Source organism: Sylvia atricapilla, chromosome 5 (genome assembly GCF_009819655.1).
Source record: "Sylvia atricapilla isolate bSylAtr1 chromosome 5, bSylAtr1.pri, whole genome shotgun sequence".
In the NCBI taxonomy this organism is placed as follows: Eukaryota; Metazoa; Chordata; class Aves; order Passeriformes; family Sylviidae; genus Sylvia; species Sylvia atricapilla.
The window spans coordinates 1,403,515-1,427,936 of record NC_089144.1 but is presented as its reverse complement, the minus strand read 5'-3'; the positions used below and the strand labels follow the sequence as shown (position 1 = coordinate 1,427,936).

Here is a 24,422-nt window from a genome sequence, read left to right as displayed (position 1 = left end):
TCAGTGAAACTACGTAGCAAAATATTCCACCCATTTTTAAAACAGATTTCAATTCATTTTATGTAAGAGATGGCCTGATTACCTGTAGAAGCAGTGTTGAAACTGGGGAGTTCGCACACGGTGCCAGTAACAAAACCCTGGACACTCAATTATGGGAGCTAATCACACTGGAAAATGCCACTTCATTCACAACAACTAAAGCTGAGCAACTGGGAGAAGAAAATTTCCTTTCTATAAAACATTTATCAAGGAGACAGACCAAAGCACACTGCAGTTCAGAGTTCTTTGTATGAACACTGAATCTCCTGAAACGTGCTTCCAGTCCACCTAACAGTTTATTTAAGAGAATAAAACCAATTTTATTAAACGGAATTAAACTGAAACAAGTGACTGACTGGACCAAAATTTACTTATTATTTGGGACAAAGGCATTTATTCATATTTATGTTTGAAATTTGTCATTGAAGTAAGTGATGTATTTTAGAAAGAGAAATAGGACTCAGTTGTATGGAATTGCAAAGTAAACTTTAAAATCAGTTGCCATTTTAAAAAGGATTTTTATTATTTTAGCTACTAATCTATTTACAGATTGCTAGCTATAAACCTGAGGTTTAAAAAATCATGTTTTCCAATGGCTGGGTGCAGGATGTACTTTATTTGTATCGACTTTCACATCAGGAAACCTCACTGATAAAAAGTTTCTTTTGCTAATAACGGTATTTCAGATCGAATAATAAATGATAATGAAAAAAAACCACCTCAAAATCTTTTTGTAGAAGACAGTTCATGAATATAGCAGAGTATAAATCCCACTGTTCTCCAGCAGCACTTACATTTGGGACCTGTTGAGCTGCCAACTCACCAGCAGCTTCATGTGTGTAACTTGTACGTTTACAGATGTGCCACCACCCTCACAAAGGAGGGACAAAGAGAATATCTTTATTGTTTAATTGGGTTTATGCTCCTGAATGGAGCCAATCTCACCCAGAATACACACCAAGGAGTACCTTTTGATATGTTTGATGCTCCTGTGAAGGGTGCAGAGTGACACGACATTTAGGAAAAAGCAGCTGGGGGACACTGCAAGATAGTCATGGAAACACTCAGCCACCTCTTTCTCCCTTAGTTCCTTGGGAGGAAAGTTTTCCCTGGAAACACAGGAGATAAAGTGGCAAACTGACAGTTCCTGCATGGGGCTCTTAAGAACGGCAGGGAAACAAAACCCTACAAAATAATCGCCCTAATAGTGATGATTTGATAGTGGGGAAAAAGGAGAATTTTCTAACGCAAAAGGGAAACAAGCTGTGGGCGCGCTCTAAGAGAAGAAATAAAACAATATGACAAAAAGTGGCAAAATGGAAAGGATCTCTTGTGAGAATGGGATAAAGTGAGGAGACACAGAAATCATCCAGAAAAGCTCTTTTTAGCACGTGCTCCGCAGCTTCTCTAAAAAAAACAAATGCAAACTGCTTCAAAGGGAACTTCAGATGTGTGATAAAGCCACTGCACCAGATCACCATCAGTCGCTTTCACAGAGAGGAGAACAAACACTGCTCTCATTTTGAGCAGATACACATCACATTAGGACTGGCAGCTGCTGGGAAAGATGAGCCATGATAATGCACTGACTGTGTGTGAAGTGGGCACCTACAGCTGGAAAAAACCCGAATTCTGGCCTTTTTATAGAATGTACATCACATACTCTCCGTTGCCTGGCTGTGCTGGCCACTTTGCATCTGTTTTGGACACTTGGAAAGCAAGTGAGGTACAGATTAAACAGGTAATATGCTAGTAAAGCTACAGCAAAGCTAGCTTGCAAGAAATTACATTTGAATAATAATAATAATAATAGTAATAATCTTTTAGCTTGTGATTTCTCACTGACTAGAAATCCAGCCATAAATATTCGCTTTCCTGAAAAGCAACAGGAAAAAAATAGAACAGAGATTGTGCTGTGTATGTGCAATGTGTACAGGCAGGCAGAAAATCCACTCTGCTCGGAAAAGGATTTATTAATCATTGACCCAGTATTTGTAAATAGCCCAGCAAAAATATTTTTATCAGCTTTTTTCCTTTCCTTTCCTGCAAGGTAATAAAAAATTGGGTATTTGTCGTTGTGGGACTGTTTATGCCACTAACAGAGTAAAAATAATTGCAATCAGTCTATAGCCATGCACTCAAGCCCTGAGTTGGCTCCTTACACAGCTAGAAGTTGGAAAACAAATTTCCAAGTCCTCATATGTAAATGATTCTTTCTTTTTTTTCTAGCATTCAACACATTATCCCTCCCTTTGCTTTTACATTTTTAATACCTTAATTTTCTTAACTGCCCTTTGAAAACGTCTCTCGTCGACGGAGTTTTCATCAGATAAAGTGCACCGACAGAGGAGCCACTGACAGAGGGAGAAGAGCTCAGGTTTCAAATGCAGCTTCAATGCTAAAAGATGAAAGAAGACAAGCCAATTGTTTCTGTGGCTCCTAAAAGAGGCTCAGCGCCAGGCAATATCAGATCAAGGCACAGTTCTCTCTCGCATAAAACAAACCCTTGGAAGAGGGCAGAAAGAGGCCACCACACCTTGTATGAGGAGTTTGTTGATGCACAGCAGGAACCAGCTAAATATGTATGGAGAGAGATCTGGTTTGTCACAAAAAAAGGACTTGTGCACTTCTCACAGCTGGAAGAGATGCTCAGGACTGAAATTCCGGGATTCTGGCATTCGAATGATTGAGGGAACGCTTCAAGTGATATGTCTGGTGGCAAATGCTCATCGTTCCAGGACAGAAATGCTGGTGGGTTTCCCTAGTTTCTCAAATTGAAAACTTTGAGATTTTTTTTTTTTTTTGTGGGAAAAGAAATAATAGCATTCGAATAAGAAATTCCGTAGTACAGCACAAAACTGTGAGTTACGTTTGTTCCCAGCAATTTGCAGTAATTTGCCACTCAAAGTTTAGAAGCTGAAACAGCACCTCCTATGTCTTCCTCAACGAAGCCAAGCATCCTTGAAAATGTGCCAAGCTGCCATCAGGGTCACACGTGAGTTTGTGGAGGCTGTGGCCTCACAGAATCCCAGAACACACTGAGCTGGAAGCATCCATCAGGATCACTGAGACCAGCTCCTGGCACTGTGCAGGACACCTCGGGAATCACCCCACGTGCCTCAGAGTGTTGTCCAGGTGCTTCTGGAATTCAGAGAGGCTTGGTGCTGTGCCCTCCTCCCTGGGGAGCCCATCCAGTCTCAGGCTTTGTGGTGTCCAGAGAGAAGCCCCACTCCACTGTCCCCTCCTGCTCTGGATCCTCCTCTGTACCATTAATCTTCCTTCTCTCACAGACTTGTCCAGCCCTGCCTTTTGGGTACTGCTTTAACCTTTGTGTTAAAGAACATTACACAGAAAATCTACCTGGAAGGGTTTGATACCTATTGAATTAATGAGACACAGCAAGATCAGGAATGCCTTCAACATTTTGAGTAAATTGCACAGAATTATTTATTAGGAATTATCAAACTGTGCATACCTAAATGAGTCGGGCTCGAATTCATCAGGAAAAAAAAACCAAAACCTGTTATAAATACAGCAGAACAGCCTTTGAGTAAAATTGCCAGTTAGGAAGCCCTGAACTAATTGATTGGAGCGGATAATTCAAAGCAGCCTTCTGTAAATGTAAGCAATGTGAGAATTATTTGCTCTAAACCTCCCAGACCCACAGATCATTTTGGTGTGGAGGTGATAATCTCAAAGTAATCATCTGTGCATTCAGTTAGCAAGTGTCCCAAAGAATATAACCTTCCTCCTGAGCACAGAGTGAAGGCCCTTGAACATGAGAAATCATTCAGCAGCATGAGCATAAGGACACTTTCATGATCATTGTTGAAGGGCAAAGAGGCTTAACCAGGCTGCAGTCACCTGCGAGAGACTCAAAATTCGCTTTTTCCGTTTCACTTTGGTATATCCTCAAAACCAGCACTACAAAAGCCTTTTATTTCCAAGTGCATTTATTTAATGGGAAGTTTCTACATCTTCCTGAGCCCTGAACACTCCTTGGCATAACAGCCACACTATAGAAATATCTCCCAGGTAGACTACTGCAGAAACCAACCTGGCGTTTGAAAAACCTGCATGATGCTCTGAAAAACTGGCTGTGCACTTTGTGAAAATGGTTTTCTTCGTTTGTAGCATTGGAGGACTGAAATGGAGGAAGTCTTACCTGAGTTTCTTACCAGGAAACTTTGGAAAATCGGTCGCTTTAAATTTAATTGGAATAAAAATCTATAATTTAGCAGAGATGAGCCAAATACGAGTACCAACATGTAGTTCTTACACCTGTCCTACAAACATCCAACTCTGAAAATTCCACTAATTTGGGGTCCAATTCTCTTACTTCCTCCCCCAAAATCCCTCGAAAGGTTTTCCACTCAGGTTATCCCAGAAATATTACTGAATAAAAGCTAAACAAATTCCACTTTGCTGCTAATAGCTTTCTACTGCTCAAAGATGAGCTTTCCTCATTGAAAAGAAAGCTTATTGTGAACAGACTTCTGAACCATATCATTTTATACGATTTCAAAATCCACAAATACCCTGAAGAGACAACTTCTTTGTGTTGAATAACTCCTTTGTGCTGTTAATTCAGTATGCTGGGACATGTCAGAAGGAATTTCCTGATGGCCAGAAATGGCAGCATGTGGCCTTTCACCTGAGGACACCCTGTCCCTTTGATGCAAACAGATGCATAACTATGTAATTTCTGCTGAGGAATCATAAGCTTTCCAGTAATAATATAATAGGCTTTTTAATTAGTGCTCCTGTGAATTTAGCGATGAAAGACTAAATTAAAGAATTTAGGAAGCACGAGTGGCTGTGAGATCTGGGGGTTCTAAGGACAGGTAATGATTTGCCATGCAAGAAAAGGTATGACAGCCCCTGAAGCACGGCTCTGCTAAAACAGAAAAGACCCTCTGCAAGCTATTTTTATGAGTTAATAAAAGAAAGTATGTTATTTTCATTACTTATGCTGCACCTTTTATTGAAGGAACCCACAGAGCCCAAGAGCACAGGCTTTTCTTTATTGCCCACAACTGACAGAGCACATCAGTTCTGATTATACCTGGCGAACACAAAGCACAATATGATTTATTTGGGCGTAAAAGGACTAGATCTTCTCATGAAGTTATGCCACTACTGCCATGGTATTTACTGTGCAAAAAAAAAAAAACCTTAATTTGGTCTGCATCATCTGCCCAGAGCACAGTTTTACCAAACCACTGAAAGCAGAAGGTTTCATCACCTCCGAGCCAGGGCTCTGTTTGAGATGTTTCAGTCTGGTGTGGCTGAGGAGCAGGGCAAAGACTCATTTCCCACTTCACCTGCACTCAACTGGTGGGCAGCAGGAGCAGCAGATATTTTACAGAACAAGCAGAGTCAGGTTAGTGTTAAAACCACTCTTTTTAGGCTGAGTGAAAAGCAAAATACACTTTAAGCAAAACACAACATAAACACTTTTCCATAAACACTGCGAGCAGACACTTTGAAATGGAATCTCCTCAGCAGTGAAATATGATAGGACGTTTGAAATTAAAATATTAGCTCTTGTTCGGGCAAGAAAGAAAACTGCATTTTCTCAGTACCGCTGAAAACAAAGGCCATTTTAATCTCTGAGCCAAACTGCAGGCAGGAAGATTTGATGTAATCACAGCACATTTATAAGACTAGAGGTGGCTAATCCAACTTTTCAAATAACAACTCAAGTGTTGTCTGTGTAGCAACAGTAATGGGAATGATGAACTAGGGGAATATCTCCAGGAGGCTGTTGAATCAGACACCAAAAGGTAACAATTCCAGATTTAGCAAGATTTGCTCAATTAGTTCAACAGGGGAGCAAAACAAAGAAATCGTTACATTTAGGCATTGTTAGTGAAGAAAGTGTTGGTGCAAGCGCCAGAAGAGCATCATCACTACACTTTACTACTGAGAAACACTAAATATTTATCTGGGAATATCTTCATCAATAATCCTGCTGGAATGAGCCGTGTGAGTGTCAGCAGTGTGCCTTGGCAGGAGGACAAACACTGTCCTGGGTTACCTCGGCAAGAGTGGAGCCAGCAGGATGAGGGAAGGGTCTCCTCCCCTCTAGTGCACGCCAGTGAGGTGACACTGAGAATGAGGGGACAGTCTGATGTCCCCCCGAGCCCAGTCTGAGATGGGTGTTCACAAACTAAAGGCTGCTGAGATGGTCTGGGGCTGGAGAACATCCTGCGTGAGGAGAGACCTGAGTCTCCTGAAGCTTAACTGAGAGGGGACTTAGCTGAAGTGTCCTGCCCCGGAAAGGCAATCTACAGTGCACAAGGACAGGGTGAGAAACAATGGCCACAGGTTTCAATAAGACATATTGAAGTTGAAGAAAAGAAAAAAAAAAAAAAAGTTTTCAAAATAAGAATGGAACGCATTGGAACTGCAGCACCTCCTTCTTTGGAAGTATAATAAAATAAATAAAATATTTTCAATATTTTTCCTGTTTCAGCTTGGAAGTTTGTTGTGCTTTGAGCTGAGGCTGGAATCACAGGATCTTCAAGGGCCCCTTCAAAACTAAATCACACTGTGATTCTATGGCTCATGGTGCCTCTCCCCAGAGAAAAAAGGAAATATTCATCAGATTCTTCTGGGAAAGAATAAAAATGTTCTTTGAACACCTGGAGACCAGTTTACACCAAAATAACCCTTTCCTCAAGATCAGAGTTGTCAGAATTTGTAAGGCAACTGTGTAACAACACATCACATAATAAATAACAACATATCACATGAAAAATCACAGGCTGAACATAACACTGCTGCACGGCGAGACAAAGAGCACTGACCTGACTGTGGTATTCATTTACACAGAACATTCAAGTTTTTAAAAAGTTTGAAACCCTTGGCTTTGCTAATTCCTGGAAGACTGTTTAAAATCTCTTGCTTTTTAACAAATTTCAGCCACGTTTTTTTTTCCCCTAAAGCACATAACTTGTTTGTTGTGAGCAAGCACCAAAATCCCAAGAGTGAGACCCAACAGAAAGACATTTCACTGGGGAAAAAAACAACAACAACAAAAAATTAAATCTTTTTTGTTGTATCACTTGCCAGTTTTACAGGTGAACTTTTAGACTTGGATCTTTGATGGACTACTATCAACCAGCCTTGTTAAAAAACCCCAACACCAGAACCAAAAAACATCATTATATCATTCCTTCTGTCAAAAACAATGCAGACAAGCAAAACATAAAAAAATAAATCTTTCACCTCGATGACAGAAAGCAACTGAAGCTCATATTACTTGCTTTATACTTTGAATATGTGAATGGCTAAATTTCGTGGCGCAGTTAAACACTGTCTAAATGACCTTTGCTTATCAATAAGTATGTAACTGATTTAAGGAAATCAAATTTTCACAGTACACCAGATTCCTCTACAACAAAAAATGGTTGGATTCACTTCTTGCCATTTGACACCGTTTGAGAATATTCATTATTTTTTAAAAAAGGTCTATGACTGCTTTAATGAAAAATGCAATCAAAGGTTGTCAAAATGAAGTAATTTTTACAAATAGGCTGGCTTCTGGATCTCTTTATTCCAGAAAAAAAATTGGATGCATCTGTAACAAGAACTTGCACCTTCCAGTTCTTTATGACTGTATTTGTTTATGCAAATATATGCAAAGTCCGGACACAAAAAGATTAAATTAAAACTTGCAAATTCAGGCTTTGCTCATGGCTTAAAACAGAGCTCTCAGAAGTATTACAAAATATAATTCACTATACATTTATTTATTTATTACACAAAATATGCTTCATTATACATCTATTCAAGAGTCACACCTGATGATGACTCACATTAATTTCCAGCATGTGAAATTTCTTTATCATGAAACTTCACCTGCAGAAATTGGATGATTTTAGCGAGTAAAACTCTCTAGTTCCATTTTACTTTCACGTCCCAGCACCATCCCAGTAAAGGAGTATATCGACCCATTGTGGTTAATGTATCTGAAATGTCTTATTTGATACAGAGAATTGCTGAAACTCAGGTTAATTTACCAAGCCAGTTGGGTTTCTCTTCCCCATGGAGGATTCCACTCCATGGTTTCAGCATCCCCAAGCTCACTCAAAACACTTCATCGGCACATTGAGTCTAATTTTTCACTTCTAACGAAATTTTTCGCTTTCAGTCTTTCAGTGAGCAGTTACAAGACAGTATAAAATAACTGGTGTCTGAGGAAAAGATGCACTGGCACAGCACAGCTCATCCATGCAGAAGTGTGGATGTTGGTCTGTGCCCCACAACCTTAAGCCCAGGTTGTGTTTATATATGTGCTTCCTGATATTGCTCGCCTCAGGAATAAAACAATTTAAGTTATTATAAATTAAGAAGATCAAAACCATTATGCTTCAGCCTCTAGATTCCTGTGCCTCCAAAGCACAATCCACTCTAGTTTTTTGGTTTTTTTTCACATTCAGGAAGGCTGTCTTTTTATTAGTGAAAGCCGAGTTTGTGTGTTCCACCTTCTGCCATGAAACAATTACCTGGAATTTCAGCAAACATCCCATAATACCCAGCTTACAAACAGTTGCTAGCCCTAATCTCCGAGTGCCTGATTTACACACAGCCTCCTCCAAAAGATTGTTGTCCTGGGTTGTAGTTTAGGATGTATTCTATCACCATCTCCAGTTCATGGCCCATCAATGCCTTGCCATGACTCACAGATAACTCCCTCTGGAGTTATCTCTCTTTAATGGGCCATCAAGGAGCCCCTGGATGACTCATCATCCCATTGGGAGATGCCCCGCCCAGGGGGAGGAGCCAAGCATTCTCACCTGGAGATAAGCTGGGATTTGGGACAGTAGAAGCAGCCCTCACCCACTGGATTCCCAGAGGACCAGAGCTCCCAGACCTTTCTATGGGATCACTGCTTCAGGAAGACACCTCACCTGGACTGCTTCCATCACCCTGATCAGGCTGTATTCTGACTCTGTCAGTGGTTTTTCTTTTTGTATTGGTGCATTTATTTTATTTTATTTTATTTTCCTTTTCTTCTCATTAAATTGTATTTCTTACTTAGAGCCTCTCACCTGGTTTGTTTTCAAACCACAACACTTGTGTCAGAGTCTGTCCAGGGATGTGATACGCCTCACGACCGTCTCCAATGACTGAGGACTGAGACCCCAGACTCTGAAAGGAGCCCTGGCCTGGCTGAGGTGGAATGTTTGCCAAGTCTCGGAGGACTGGTCTGCATCTCCATGAGAACGGAGTGCAAGAACAATGGAACTGGTCACAGTGGACTGAGCCAAGAACAATGGAACTGGTCACAGTGGACTGAGCCAAGGCTGCTGGCCCAAACTGGTCTGTCCATCCCAGAGCACGGCACGTACGGTGTGCAGCTTGTCCCTGAGCACCCAGCCTCAACACGGGTGGATCCTACTCTGGCTCTGTGACTCTTCTTTGTCCCAACCTTGACACAGGTGTCTCCTGCTTTGGCTTTGTGCCCCTCGCTTTGGTCCCCGCCTTGACCAACCTATAAAACCCTGGAGACCCCTGCTCACCTTGGTGATCACCCCACTGGAGAAGATTGTGTCTATGGGCATCTCAGCTTCGAGGACTCATCCCTCCACGCTGGCAGCTATAATCCCCTTCCCCTCTTTTCTATCTTTCTTACTATTCTTTATTTCTCTCCCCACTATCACATTTTGGTGGCACTAAATAAAGGTGCATTTTTGATTGAGTAAACTGAGTTGTCCCCCGCTGTGTCTTTTGTGCTCTGAGATCCCTAAAATGAACCATCAGGTTTCCACACAGGTTTGCAGACCCTGACAGCTTTGAATCTCCATTTTTGAGCTGTGCAGGAACCCTGGGGGCACAGAGCTGGGGCAGCAGGTCTGGGGAGGATGCAGGGGCAGGGGAGGATGCAGGAGCTGGGGAGGATGCAGGAGCAGGGGAGGATGCAGGAGCTGGGGAGGATGCAGGAGCAGGGGAGGATGCAGGAGCAGGGGAGGATGCAGGAGCAGGGGAGGATGCAGGATCAGGGGAGGATGCAGGAGCAGGGGAGGATGCAGCACCTGGGGAGGATGCAGGAACTGGGGAGGATGCAGGGGCAGGGGAGGATGCAGGAGCAGGGGAGGATGCAGGAGCTGGGGAGGATGCAGGAGCAGGGGAGGATGCAGGAGCTGGGGAGGATGCACGGGCAGGGGAGGATGCAGGAGCAGGGGAGGATGCAGGAGCAGGGGAGGATGCAGGAGCAGGGGAGGATGCAGAGGCAGGGGAGGATGCAGGAGCTGGGGAGGATGCAGGAGCTGGGAGGATGCAGGAGCTGGGAGGATGCAGGAGCAGGGGGGGATGCAGGAGCTGGGGAGGATGCAGGGGCAGGGGAGGATGCAGGAGCAGGGGAGGATGCAGGAGCTGGGGAGGATGCAGGAGCTGGGGAGGATGCAGGAGCTGGAGAGGATGCAGGAGCAGGGGAGGATGCAGGAGCAGGGGAGGATGCAGGAGCTGGGGAGGATGCAGGATCAGGGCAGGATGCAGGAGCTGGGGAGGATGCAGCATGTGGGGCAGGTGGCTGCAGGAGCAGGCAGGACTCACAGGGCTCCTGCCCAGGTCTGAACGGGGAGAAAGGCTTTGCCAGCTGGAGAGTCACTAGAGCAAAGCATTTGAACTGAGATGATTACACATTACAGGTATCTCACACGTTTAAGGAGAGAAACAACAGGTAGGGATCATCTGACGTGCCAAGTCCCTGCTATTTTTCTGTCCAAAATATCCATCATCCAAGGGTGACCTGCAGCTGCACAAGTGCTTGGGTGCTCCGTGCAGCCCAGCGAGGAGTTATATCTATTTTCTATGCTTTAATGACTGCCCTCTGGTCACCAGGAATCCAGGAGGTTTATCCCTGCAGCCCTCTAACTACAATATTAAAAAATGGATCGACTTTGAACATGAACTACTGTGTTGATTGATCTTATGCTTGAATTTTCCACCACAATCCGTGTAAGTGGGAGTTTTCATTATAAATCTCATTTTGAAAGGTTTCTGACTAGCCTGTTTCAATTCTCTCCAGGCTTAAAACTTGTTAGATATGTTTTACACTGGAAGATAAAAACTGTCTTGAAAATGAGAAAGAGAGTGAGAGAAATAAAAAGAATAGTGTAATTTTTCCTTAACTACAGGAACACATTTTGAATCAAATCTATGAAAGACTGAAATTTGACAGTCCTCCTTTTTCATAATTTGGTATTTTTGAAACAGCAACTCAGGCAATTTAAAATATAAGAGCCTACACACATCCACAAGAACTGAATTCCTACATGTTGGGCAAAAGACACTTAGGACAACATTACCTTTTCAGTATTACTGAAAGCACTTAACTTATACTGTTAATTTGCCAATGTTCTTCTTTAATGAGGCAATGGTCATGAAGGATTTCAGGGTGTATCAGTCTCATTCATGCACATGAGAGAGACAGAGTGACAGTTTTTAGGAGAGTCAATCTGGGACTTGGAAAGGATGCTCAAGTGCTCCCAAGTGCAGGGCAGAAGTTCCCAGATAGGTTCTTTCCCACATTATGTGCCTTGTTTCAGCCTTTCTGACTGCTTTTCAGATCTGCTAGAACAATAATGTTGAGATGAATAATGAGCACCTAACAATTTATTGGCCCAGCTTTCACCAAATCAGTCAGGTGTCAGGTTGAGGTTTTAAGGATGAGGACTTTCTCTTTCCAAAAGTAATTATGTAGATGTACTATTAAACAGATGAATATACCCTCCTATTGCAAAGTTCCTGTATTTTTCAGATTCCATTTCCTACACTTCAGCAATTGTTTAGGCATATGGTAAGTGGTATAGGGACACATGAGGCTCTTAAAAATAACAGGAGAAATATCAAAGTGAAATAAATTATTCAATAGACAGTTTTGCTTACCTGTATATGACCAATCAATCTCTTCAATCAATTTCCTCTGTTGTCTATAGTATCCGTACACCGAATCTGCAAAATAATAATAATTTAAACATTAATCAGCAGCCTAACAGGACCTTGAAGTGTTGATGACAAGATAATCACTGTTTTAATTAATGATGAATAATTTACTTTGTCCTTATCTTCGACCTCAAGTGATAAATTGTGGTTAAACTTCTGAACCTAAATATCATTAACACTGTAGCATATTAAGGACACAAGCGAAGCAAACAGATGATCTCCAATTCTTCCTTCCTTCTTTCCTTCTTTCCTTTCCACAACCATTCCTCCTCTTTTAAAAAATTAATACAACTGTCCCACAAAGAATCCCATTTTGTGATGTCCTTTGAAAGAAGTTCACCAGGATGTCAATAACACTTTTCCTTTAATGTGGTCGTGACTTTACATGTTTTCTGTAACTTTATATGGCCGATACAAGATAAATGATGAAGATAACGAATAAACTATTCTGAAATATAATTCACTGTGTTCTATCATTGGCATAGTTATAGATGAAGTATTACTTGCGTGTCCATCAATTTGATGGAGAGAAGTTAGATGCTAGTTATTTTAAAATGATGTTACATTTTTCTAGAGAGAAATATTGAACTGCATAAATGCTCATTGACTTACTCTGACTACTGAATAACCATCACTATTCATTTTATGCCAGTCCTAGGGAAATTCTAGCAACACAGTGACATGGGCAAATAGATGATTATGGCCCCTAATAATTACCAAAGCATGAAAACTGCAGATACATGTTTTTTGAGATCATAACTTCAAGAGCTGTTAACTAATCTCATTGCTGTTCTGGAGAAGTACAATACAACTTAGAAATATTTGCCCTCGAGCACGTTGAACATATACGTGGATTGCTTCCTTGAGAAAATGCCACAGAATTCTGCTCATACTCTGCAATAAATAATTTAATGAAACAGCTTCATAACAATTTTCTTTCATGCAGAAAATGTAGTACTGGTTACAGGATGTTAAATTGTAATTGCTATTTGCAGGTTTACATGTTTCTGTGTCTTACAGTGACTTTCTGAAGTCTATGTTTTATTATTTTCACCAGACTTCTACCTCTGGTGATGTGATTGTCCTCTAGTATTTTTCTCCTCTCCTTCTCCCTCCCTGCCAAATTCTCCCTTGTACCAATTCCCAACACTCACTCCTGACTGAGATCAAACCTCCCAGGTAAATCAGGAAAAGGATTAACACTGGACCTCATTTCCAAGCCAATGTGCACTGTGCCTGCTCCTTTGATTAATGATGGAAAAGAAAGCAGTGTGAGCTGTGATTCCCAGCTGTGAGTTGATGTCTCCAGTTTCCTCCTCTGTCCATTGTCCTCCGAATTGTCACTTCCCACAATCTGCCATCAGTTGAGCAGCCACAGGCAAACTAAGCAGGACTGGATACGACAGCTTCCCACTACTTTTTAAATAATTCCATGGGGAGTTCTTATGAACAAAGAGTGATAGTTTCAATGAATAAGGGAAAAAAAAAAAAAGGGCAAGGTTCCCTTTGGTGCTTTACACACTCACAGACCCGGTGAATCCTAGAGAAAGTCTTTAAAGATTCCAGGAGGAGTCAGGAGTTGATGCACCTTCTTTCCTCTGTTATTCACCCACAACACGCTCACAGCCATGAGGCTCCTTGCATCTGCGGCGTCTCTCACTGGCTTTGGTCTGGTCTCTTTACACTTGAAATATGTGGCAAAATGGGGAAGAAAAGCAAATTTCCTCTGGGAAATGAGATTTATGGCTAGCAGGAGTGGTGGAGGAAAGTGCTGTGTGAGTGTGAGGTTGAGCAATTGTCCCTTGGAGCTGCTGGTGTCCATTCCCCTGGCAAACAGAATTCCATTGCTGTGTAAACTGCCAGCGTTAAACACCTAACAGTGTAGAGAGCAGCTGGAAGGAAATAAATGTACTTTTTTAGTTTTATTTGATTTAAAGATAACAAATCAACATCCCTTTTGATGACGATAAATAACAGCAGTACTTCTGTTTAAACACTGTATTTAAATCCCTTGCTTTTAACTGAAATAAAGGTGGGAAGAATGTCTTCACAAGAAAAAAAAAATAAAGAAGGCAAAACTGATGTCAAGTTTGTGGTTTTATACATAAATCTATGATACTGATTGAGCTTGATCAGCTTGACAGTCTGCATGGCTCCTGTGACACTGACAGACATCTCCAGCCTAAAATAGTTTGAATTTTACTGGATGAGGGGCTGCTTTATGAATCAAAAACCCAAAATATTCTTTTTTGTTTCCAGGAAGCGACTGAACGTGTTCCCGTAAATTGTTGATTTATTCACAGAATGGGGCAGCTTGATTTTGGGATCATGTTTTAAACAGTTTTATGGTTATCTTTTTATGCCTATTAAGGAGACACGCAAGATACCAATTAAAGACTTTCCCCCCCCTCGTTTTACTACCCTCCTTAAAAGTCAAATGTTTCTGAGGCTGAAAGACTCGTTTCTTTTTATATTCTGTCGAAACAAGTAGGGCCATGAAATGAGAAATACTGGTGGCAAATGCCCCCCTGCTATTGATGGGTAGCAGGAGTGACTGATCCGTGCCTGACCCTGTCTCATGTTCAGTCACAAAGGCAAAGACAGAACACGAGCTCTGGTTAAAGCACAGTGCTAGGAGTAATAAGATCTCGTAGATACTTTTCCCTGTATAAAAGTATAAATACCCAGATTTTCTTCTTTCTGATAGGAGCCTGATATTCCTTTTGTATTTACTGGCCTCAGTTGATTAAGTGCTGTGAATGAAACATTCTAATCCTCAATATGTTTCTGCTTATCTAAAGGTGAAATAATTATAAGCTAATAATAATTATTAGCTTTAATGATTACCAGAAAGAATTGTCTGTGAGGGAGACCCTGTGGATTTGACACTGTGTGCCAGAAAAATAGACCCAGAGGAGAGGAAATGGGACCTTAAACCTCTGAATTCTCTTGGGGAAAATGGGACCTTAAACCTCTGAATTCTGCTGGGGAAAATGGGACCTTAAACCTCTGAATTCTGTTGGGGAAAATGGGACCTTAAACCTCTGAATTCTGTTGGGGAAAATGAGACCTTAAACCTCTGAATTCTGTTGGGGAAAATGAGACCTTAAACCTCTGAATTCTGTTGGGGAAAATGGGACCTTAAACCTCTGAATTCTGTTGGGGAAAATGGGACCTCAAACCTCTGAATTCTCTTGGGGAAAATGGGACCTTAAACCTCTGAATTCTGTTGGGGAAAATGAGACCTTAAACCTCTGAATTCTCTTGGGGAAAATGGGACCTTAAACCTCTGAATTCTCTTAGGGAAAATGGGACCTTAAACCTCTGAATTCTCTTAGGGAAAATGGGACCTTAAACCTCTGAATTCTCTTAGGGAAAATGGGACCTTAAACCTCTGAATTCTCTTGGGGAAAATGAGACCTTAAACCTCTGAATTCTGTTGGGGAAAATGAGACCTTAAACCTCTGAATTCTGTTGGGGAAAATGGGACCTTAAACCTCTGAATTCTCTTGGGGAAAATGAGACCTTAAACCTCTGAATTCTGCTGGGGAAAATGGGACCTTAAACCTCTGAATTCTGTTGGGGAAATTCCTCTCAGAGGGGCTGAGGCACCAATCTCCAAGTATCCACCAGAGATGCCTCTCCTAAGCCTTGGTATAAAAGAGCTTTCTAAGGACAGTGCTTGAGAGTTTGGGGATGCTGCACTCAACGTGCTGCTTTAAACAAAGGCTACAAGCTCAGGCACAATCTGGGACTGACATTTATACCAGGAGACTGGAATTTTACCCTTTGTGCCCTTTGTGCCACAGCAGTGTCACCACACACCAGCTGCCAGACTCAAGCTGAAAAAGGGACAAGCTCCTTGTGGTTTTACCTCCACTCAGCCTGAACTTGGGAGTTGCACCTGCACTGGAGCTGGCATTTATGAGATCCTGACACCAGAATGACTTATTTATGGGAACTGGGACACATTAAGTAACATCAGCACCAGTGAGATCTACAAATAAAGACACTGGTGTTCTGCATGTACAGGATGGGTGGACATTATGAACTATAAATTGAGATTATAAATATGATTTGGTCCTGGAATACAGACTCCACTTGCCAGGGGGGTTTCCTCACCCGAGCTTTAGATGGTTTAAAGTCCTTGGCCCTCTAAAAGCCCCAAGTCTTGTTGGTATAAAAAAGCAGAGTCCTCAAGGTTTGTTTTCAGGTTTCTCGTGCTGTTTATTATTCGATATCTCAGAATTTTCTCTGCTCCCAGCCGAGGTCTGGACAGCAGCTGGGACACGAGGCCACTGCCCACAGATGGGATGCCCCCTGACATTTATACAGATAACTATTGTTGGTTATTTACTATTTTGTGCCAATGCCCAGTGCCCACACTAAAAGTGTCATTTCTACTTTGCTCCAATCCACTCTAACTACTTTGTGCCATCACCACCCTGAAAGATGGAGGACGAGGAAGAAGGAGAAGGACATGAGGCACCACCCAAATTCCACCATCTTGTCCCCGTTTACCTCTATTCTATAAACCCTAAAACTACTGAATTTTGTATCTTCTACTGTACTAAACTACTATTTTCACATCCCGGTGGTTTGTAATTCCTTTTGCAATGTTGGAAGCTTTTCCCATGGATTAAAATCAAACCTGGTGTTTTCCTGGGCTCTGTGCCAAGGTCTCTGATCCCCCTGGACCAGCTCCACACCCCCCTGTCCAGGGTTCAAACTCCCTTCCTCAGGTCCCAGGCCATCCAAGGGGATGTCCTGGACTCCAAGATCCACTCAGTATTTTCCTCCTAAAATCTAATTGGAGAGCAAAGAGGATAGATCCTTATGTGTAGCCATGTATAGTCATGGAGATAAAGGCTTTGTTGCTATTAAAATCCCAATTCACATGGGGAAGATTCAATGCCTCATTCTTAGGCCAAGAAGGGCACAGGAATTCCCGGAATATCAGCAAGGATGAGCAATCACTGCAAAAAACTGTGATAATCTTCTCTTTGAGGAACACAAACTCTTGTTTCAAGCAAATTGTGTCTCGTGAGAGCTCAGCTATGCACACTGCTGTTACTGACTGCACACGTGGGCAGCTATGAATATCAGACAATTACACAGGTTTGGAAATGATTTTAAAAAATCTGTGAAGGAGAAATCCACGAACCCTTCTTAAACACAGCGACAGCACTTCTGGCTCCCTAAGTCTATTGATGAAACTGGGAGGATTACACTGGGAAATTCTCATTGCATATTCACCCTCGTTTAATCCACTTGCCTGATCAGTTGGCATTGGTTTTTATCAGAGATGGGTTATCAGGCAAGTGGCTTATTTGTAGATTAAGATACACAGATCTTCACTGGAGAAGAATTAGGGAATTGTGGAACAAACTGTAAGGGTATGGCAATAGCAGTGCTTAGACAGAGGAGCTGGAATCTGTGCGTGGCTAGTGGCCAAAGAAGTGGGACACCAGACAAAATTGCTGCAAAGTCAAAGAGAGGAAGATAAACTGCAAAAATGGCAGAATAATAATTTTTAAAAAAAAAAAAAGAAGCTACATGTAATTAGCAAAAGGGATTCTTGGAGCTTGTCAAATATGAAAAGAGTACAATTAAATGGACTGGATAAAGTTTCATTATAGGGGTTCTGCTTCTCAGAATATTAAATGGAGGTAAAACTGTGCAAAATCACATCTGATGATCAACAGATTGTTTCTTCCACAATTTTAATGTACTTGTTTTAGCCTCTTTCACTGATGGGAAGGTCACAGAATCCACTCCTACATCTGTCATTGATCTTCCAATGGTGTAGCTTCACCGCCTCAACTGAAACCACTCTAATTTCTACTGACAGAGGAAATGAAAAGATTCAGAGCACAATCTGCTAACAGCCTTGAAGTTTTAAAAGACAGTAGCTAACTACAAATCCCTTTAACAGAATGATCTCCATTTGCCTGACCAAGGTCTCCTTCTTCTTCTGAATGTATTTCACTCTGCAATGCCATCTGTAAAATTCCCAACAACAGAAAAATACTTGAATGACCTGTCTGAGAACTCTCACAACCTTAGTGAAATTTAAAAATCCGTTTTTCCCCACAGTTTCTTCTGTGTGGGCTTATGTCAGGTTTTGGAACATGATTTGGTTTATATAAAGTCACTTCCCTCCATCACACTTGAGTGTAGGCTGCTCATTCCATTACTTATTGACAAGTGAGACTTTTCCTGCACTAAATATAAAGCCAAAATAAAACTCTTCTTACAATTTGGCCATTGTCGTGTTTATTTACTAACACAAATCGTGTTTAACTTAAAAAAAAAGAAATTAGAAGAAAAACTAGAAGAAAAAGTAGAAGAAAAATAGAAGAAAAAGTAGAAGAAAAAGATTGACGGTTTTAATTTAGAAGTAGCTATTATTAAGCACCAGAATATTAATAGGCACACTGCTTACTTCATCTGTCACAACTTTGCAGTGAACAGTGCCATGAAATAAAAATATAATAGCTAAGGTTGATAAATCACATTTAATCACGATTTTCCAATTTGTACATGCAGAGGTAACATGGACTCCAGTTTGACCAATTCAGGTCCTGCTCCTCTGGGATTTTACATGCTGAGATTTGGAGTGGCCTTGAAATTCCAGTGGAAATTGGGAGGGATACTCCAGGGTGTGATTCCACATGGTTAAATTACAGGCTGCCACCTCCACTCTGCCTACAGGCAAAGCAGCAGGAAATGTCACATGTGTCCTTCCACTTGGGCTCTCGTACACCCAGATGGTGTGACAAAGCTCACACAGCCATTTCCCACTAGCTGAAGCATTATCCACAGCAAACTTTAGGGCTCCTCTGGTCACCAAGCATCCAAGAGCGTGCCCATTAAAAAAACCCAGGAAACAGGAGGGTTTTGAGACGGGAGAGTGGAACTCACCAGTGCTGGCCGTGAAGAGGCACAGGAGAGGGAAATGAAGAGACTGTGAAGCCCTTGGGCTAAACACAACCATTGATCAATAATTTAAGGACCTGCAGAATGACGTGGAGGTGGGCGGAGCCCTGGCTGCTCTGCCCTGGAGGGAGCCAAGCTGAGGAGTCAAGGAACAATTTCACAACTTCACCCAGAGCCCCTAAGACAAAGACAAACCTCCCAGCCACTGCGACCTGGCTGGAGACCCACAAGCCCCCTCGAGATTTTATGTAGATCTGTTACAATTGATTGGTTCTGTACCCTTTTCCTCCCACCCTGGTGTCCCATAAAAACCCCTGGGTTTCCTCTGGTCGGCAGAGGTTCCTCGTCCCTGGACCCCTTTCGCTGGTACTCTCTCAATAAAGTACCACCTGCGGAAATTCCACACGAGACCTCTCTCTCTCTCACCACGGCCGGCTAAAAGAGGGGCTAACTCACAAGGGCATGAGCTGAGAGCACTGAGCTGAAATCACTGAGCTGAAAAATCACTGCTCTGCCCGATGCTGAGAAGCCCCTGTGCCAGCTGAGGAGCCCCTGAGCCCCCAAGGAGCTGTTTCTAGTGAGACATCCTTTGGGGTGGCTGTGGCTCTCTGGGGCCCAAGCGCGGACCCCATCCACCAGCTGGCATAGAATGAGATGGGCTTGCAAAACTACAGGACAAGATTGCTGCTGGAGCATCTAAAAAACGTGTCCAAAGCCAAAAACCAGAAGGGACTTGGGAAGATTGTAATTCCTCAGAAATGTTATACCGTTGTCCCATGTATGAACTGGACCAGGGTGGTGTTTATACCAGAAACTGGGACTGGTTTGAGAACAGCAGGTACCAAGGAGTGAATCCTAACTCATAGTCTTTGATCATTCTCTTGCTACCCAGATTCTTCTCCCCGTGCCCAGAGAGTCTTTTAACACAGCACACGGAAATTCGTGGAATCTTACAAATAAAAAGTCAATCCAGCCCACACGTGAAAAAAGAAGAAATTCATCAAGCCAGGGAACCTACAGACATTTGATTTCAAAATTAATTTGTTTTTCTTATAGCAGTATCAGGGAAGAAAGGGATAAAGCTACTGAACTTTGTTTAAACATAAATAGTAAAGGTAACATAATTTCATTTGCATAATCCTCTTCAACATTCTAGGTATTCAAATAACTTAAATGATCCAAATTTCTGGGAAAATCATGTGTCAAGTACTGTAATAAATATAATTAGGAATGAAGAATATATGCTTTGCTTCTTATATTTCAGACCTAAGTGTACAAACATTCAGAATTTCCTTTCCAGCAAACAAGAAACATTGTGACAGAAGTGAGATAAAAATAAAACAAATGTAACTCCTATATCCAAACTCCCAGTTTTCACATTTCACTGGCTTTTGGAAAGTTGTGGCTTTTTTAAAATTACTGTGTTTCTTCAGCACCTCTCTGTTCACATTAGCAGCTACCAACCAATAAAGCCCGAAATTTTTGCCAATTTTTATCTAAAACTCTTGAGAGTAAGCCTTATGCAGGCCACCTGAAAGGAGCATTGACTGAAATAAATTTTGTTTTTTTAGCATAGTAGGGATTGTGAAGTCAAGCTGTTAGAAACTTTGTCTTGTGCAAAATATTTCAACAGCTAAAAATCATCCTGGGGACCTGAATGAACAGACTGAGACCGGATCCTTTGAAGATGTTGGTGGAGGGGGTATTGAGAAAAAAATATTCCTTACAGGAGGAAGCCTTTAATAAATATATATTTTTCTTTCCCATTGATTTGATGCTGGAATTGCAAATTAAACTCAATCATTATCCCTCCAGTCATAGCACAGCCTCAATGAAATTAATTTTCAATAACCATGGGGAAGAGAGAGGTTGCTCTGGATGGTTTTCTTATAAGTATTCAAATAATTAGGGATTATGCCACATACCTTTTGTAAAACCGCACCAATATCATCCTCCTCCCTTGAGGAAACTACACATCACAGCGTCAAGAGTGAAAAATTCCAAAGCTCATCATGAAAACCCAATAACTACTGTGTATCTCTAAAAATACCTGTCTCCATTTCGTAACAAATATATGGACATAATGAAAACAAAACAAATAAAAATATGTGAATCACTATAGAACCTGCCATTTCCTCACAAATCCTAACAATTATTTTATATATGTGCATCAGTATGTCTGCATCAATGTTCATCCAGAAGGATTTATCAAAAAAGGAGTATATAAATATACATGTTGTTCTCCCCTATGATAACATCATGTTTTAAATATCATTTTAACTCTTTTCCTTTAGCCATTTCTTTATTGTAACTCACCACAGAAATGCATCATTTATTAAAAATCCCCAGTGCCTCATGATTGTTAGAGAAAACAGAGAAAAAGGTGACGAACACTGTCACACCAGAAACACCCAGCCAAAACAAAGACATGTAATTATGGGTTTGTGCTGTGATTTTTTAATAATTTCTTTTCTTACCAGAATGCAGCAGAATCATTAATAGAGTGGCCTAAGGGAGATCAGAGACGAAATAATCAGAATAATGCAATTATCATAAAATTCCTCCATGATGCTGGATTTAAGAATACACTGAGTTGATCCAGGATCAACTCTCAGCAAGCTTTAAAGCAGAATTTTAAGCATTCAGGATACTTTCAGTAAAAGAAATCAAGTATCTGTAAAGTCAGGCATTTTTTTTTGTAGCATTTTCAGGACTTGGTCATCAGTCTTTTGCCTAAGTGCCACTTTTCAGTCTGACTCCTGCTGTATAAAATTACAAAAAGCCTTTGGAAACTCATTGTTGAATAAGCCAAACCTGTCGACTCCAAGTGAGATTTCACCACAATACATTTGAAATGTATATCGAATTTAACCTCTACGGCACAACCTAAACCAGGCAATTACTGGGAAAAAAAGAAATAAATGTCACCTAGATCAGAAAAAAAAAAAATAAAATTAGTGCACTCAGCCAGAATTTTTTTCCCAGATCTTTGCTCCGAGATGGTGGCACTTGGAAGAGGCTGACTGATGAGGGGCTGGTGCTGCTGGGTGGGGCTGAGGGTCCCAAAATCCTGGTCCAGATCTTACAGCTGCCAAGGACACACAGCCCCGGGTTTAACTGGTATGGCCCCTGCTTTTGGTGGGATGTCATTTCATCATTTCACTTCAGCTCTTCAGAAGTTCGTTTAAAAAGTCCATACGGACACATGAAATGACATTGTGTTAGCTTTTTATTATCAATTTGGGAAGTTGCATAAAAATAAAAGAGTACCAAAAAAGGGGGGAGATGGCTTGAAGTTCCAGAGGATGGTCTGTAAACCATCCTCTGTAATTTTTAAACAATCCAGGCACTGGGAGATCACACTAGATTTTTCCTGAGCAGCATATTTTACTCATGTTTTTAAAAGTAAATGCTCAGTATCCGGTCCCCTGCTCCATCAAACACACACAAATACAGTGTATTGTTCTGCAGAAGAGTATTTTTACTTTCCCAGATTGCTCCTGGATGTGACTGTTTATTGTAGCTAACTCCAGCAATATTGACACTTGGTTTTTTTTTTCTTTTCTGATACAAATTTAATTTTTTTAAAAAAGAGGTGAGGGATACCAAAATAATGCAGGCCAATTTAAAATCTATTTTCTTCACTTCATTTTTTCATTCTCTTCAGTTATTTTCTGTCTATTCTGTATGACCATTTGACACAGTTTTATACATGCCCAAGGCAGCACCATGAAGGAAACAGGAATCTCATCCTAGTCCTGGACCAATCACCTACAACCTGGAAATTCAGAGACAGTTTTGGAATTCAGACACTGATAATATTTGAAAGTAGAGAGTGAGGTGTTTGGATCAGATATTTTGCACGATCTATATAGTCATGGATCTTGCTCATTTGTATTTAATCAATATGCTCTTCATCTTGGAGTGGCACAGTAAATCTTACTGGGAGCAATACAAGAGCAGATGGATGCAGACAGAGCACAAAAGCACTGCACAGTGGCGTATAAACATCACCTTCCTAATGGCTACTTAATGCACATTTTACGTAAGAGTAAGAGCAGACAAAGCAGATTTGTGATTTCAGAAAAAAAAAAAACCCACAACATTATTTTTGTTAGTTCATATCCTTTCAGTTCTAATGCCAGCTGAATTTTGTCAGGAGACATAAAAGTCAGTTCAGCAAGATTTGACCCAAAATATGGAAAAATAGCCCCGTAAGATGATAGAAACACAGTCTGAAAAAATCACTATAAACATGAAATGTTCACCTTCCTGCAATAACCATTCCCCCACCCAATGCAACCTTTTGCTAAGGCAGCAAAAAACATTTTCCCAGGTCTCAGGTGGCGATGGCACTCCATGAAAAGCCTTTATTTGTGCACTGAACCACAAACTGGGGGTTCTGACCTCTTGTTACTTACAATCCTACACTGAGCGTGCCACACGGAGCTGGAACTGAGAATCCCATTGCAGAACTCCTCCTGGGCTCCATCAGTCCAGCACCACTGAAAGCTCACACTTGTGGCACTCAGCTGCCAACACTCAATAACCGACTGCAAATGGACTGTGACTCTCTAATAGAGAAAATTAAATCTTTGAAATGACAATGTCGAGGCCCGGGAATGTCCCTGTGATCCACAGGCAAATTTGCGTTCCCAACTAAACCCTGAAAACGTGAAGAAATTAAATGCAGTGCACCTAACTAGAAAAAAACATTCATCGACTCGTGTACCATGATTGAATTCTTTTAATAGCCAATTAATAAATGAATTGCTACATTAATTAACAGCAACCAGAATCAAGAAAACACTATCTAAAAATGCACGGTGAATTAGCAGGATGAGCGTGCTTGGATCTTGTAATTAGGTTTCAGTGCACTAAAGAGGCTTGTGAATTTACACCGGGGCTGATAAAGTCATTCCCTCCCTGGGAATTCACCTGCCTAAACTTTTTTGCTGGTTCAGATCTCAACTTCCAACAGAACGAAGAGGTTTTGGCTCTTTAGTGATGAAGAATTAGGACCAGGAGAGGATTTTAACACCGAACTCTCACTGCAGGCTCCCCAAACCCTCCAAGCCCTTGATAAACACAGTCTGCCCTTGGTTTAGGTGTAGAGCAATAAAACGATGGGGAAGGGCATTAATTAGCAGCTTGTGAAGCATGTCCCCCTCTCTCTTATGAATATTTATATAAAGGTTCGATGGCAGGGGGAAAAACTTCAATGGGCTGGATTGAGAGTGAGTGCAGTGAGCTCTCCTTGGCCACATAATTGGGGGGCTTTGTCCTGGGGCCATTTACACACTGCCATTGTGTGGGGAGGAAGCCTGACTCACACATCACCCCGAGAAATGCAGAGTTATCAATAGGGAACGGCCTGGAAGTTTATGTATAGCTTAGAAAAAGCGCTCTCTCTCTGCTTTATAAGTTTTCTTATAAATGCTTCAGTTTAGGGGGGAAGGCTCAAAGAGACAAAATGATCTGATTCACAG

At 41.4% G+C, this 24,422-nt stretch overlaps 1 protein-coding gene across 1 annotated transcript in view; it reads right to left on the bottom strand.

Moving 5' to 3' along the window:
- The window catches only part of PTPRZ1 (protein tyrosine phosphatase receptor type Z1), a 141,302-nt gene that overhangs the window by 85,898 nt on the left and 30,982 nt on the right, over positions 1–24,422 (bottom strand). The window contains exon 2 of the mRNA XM_066318567.1: positions 11,938–12,003. Within this exon, the coding sequence (XP_066174664.1) occupies positions 11,938–12,003 (66 nt within the window). The remainder of the gene's footprint in view (positions 1–11,937; positions 12,004–24,422) is intronic.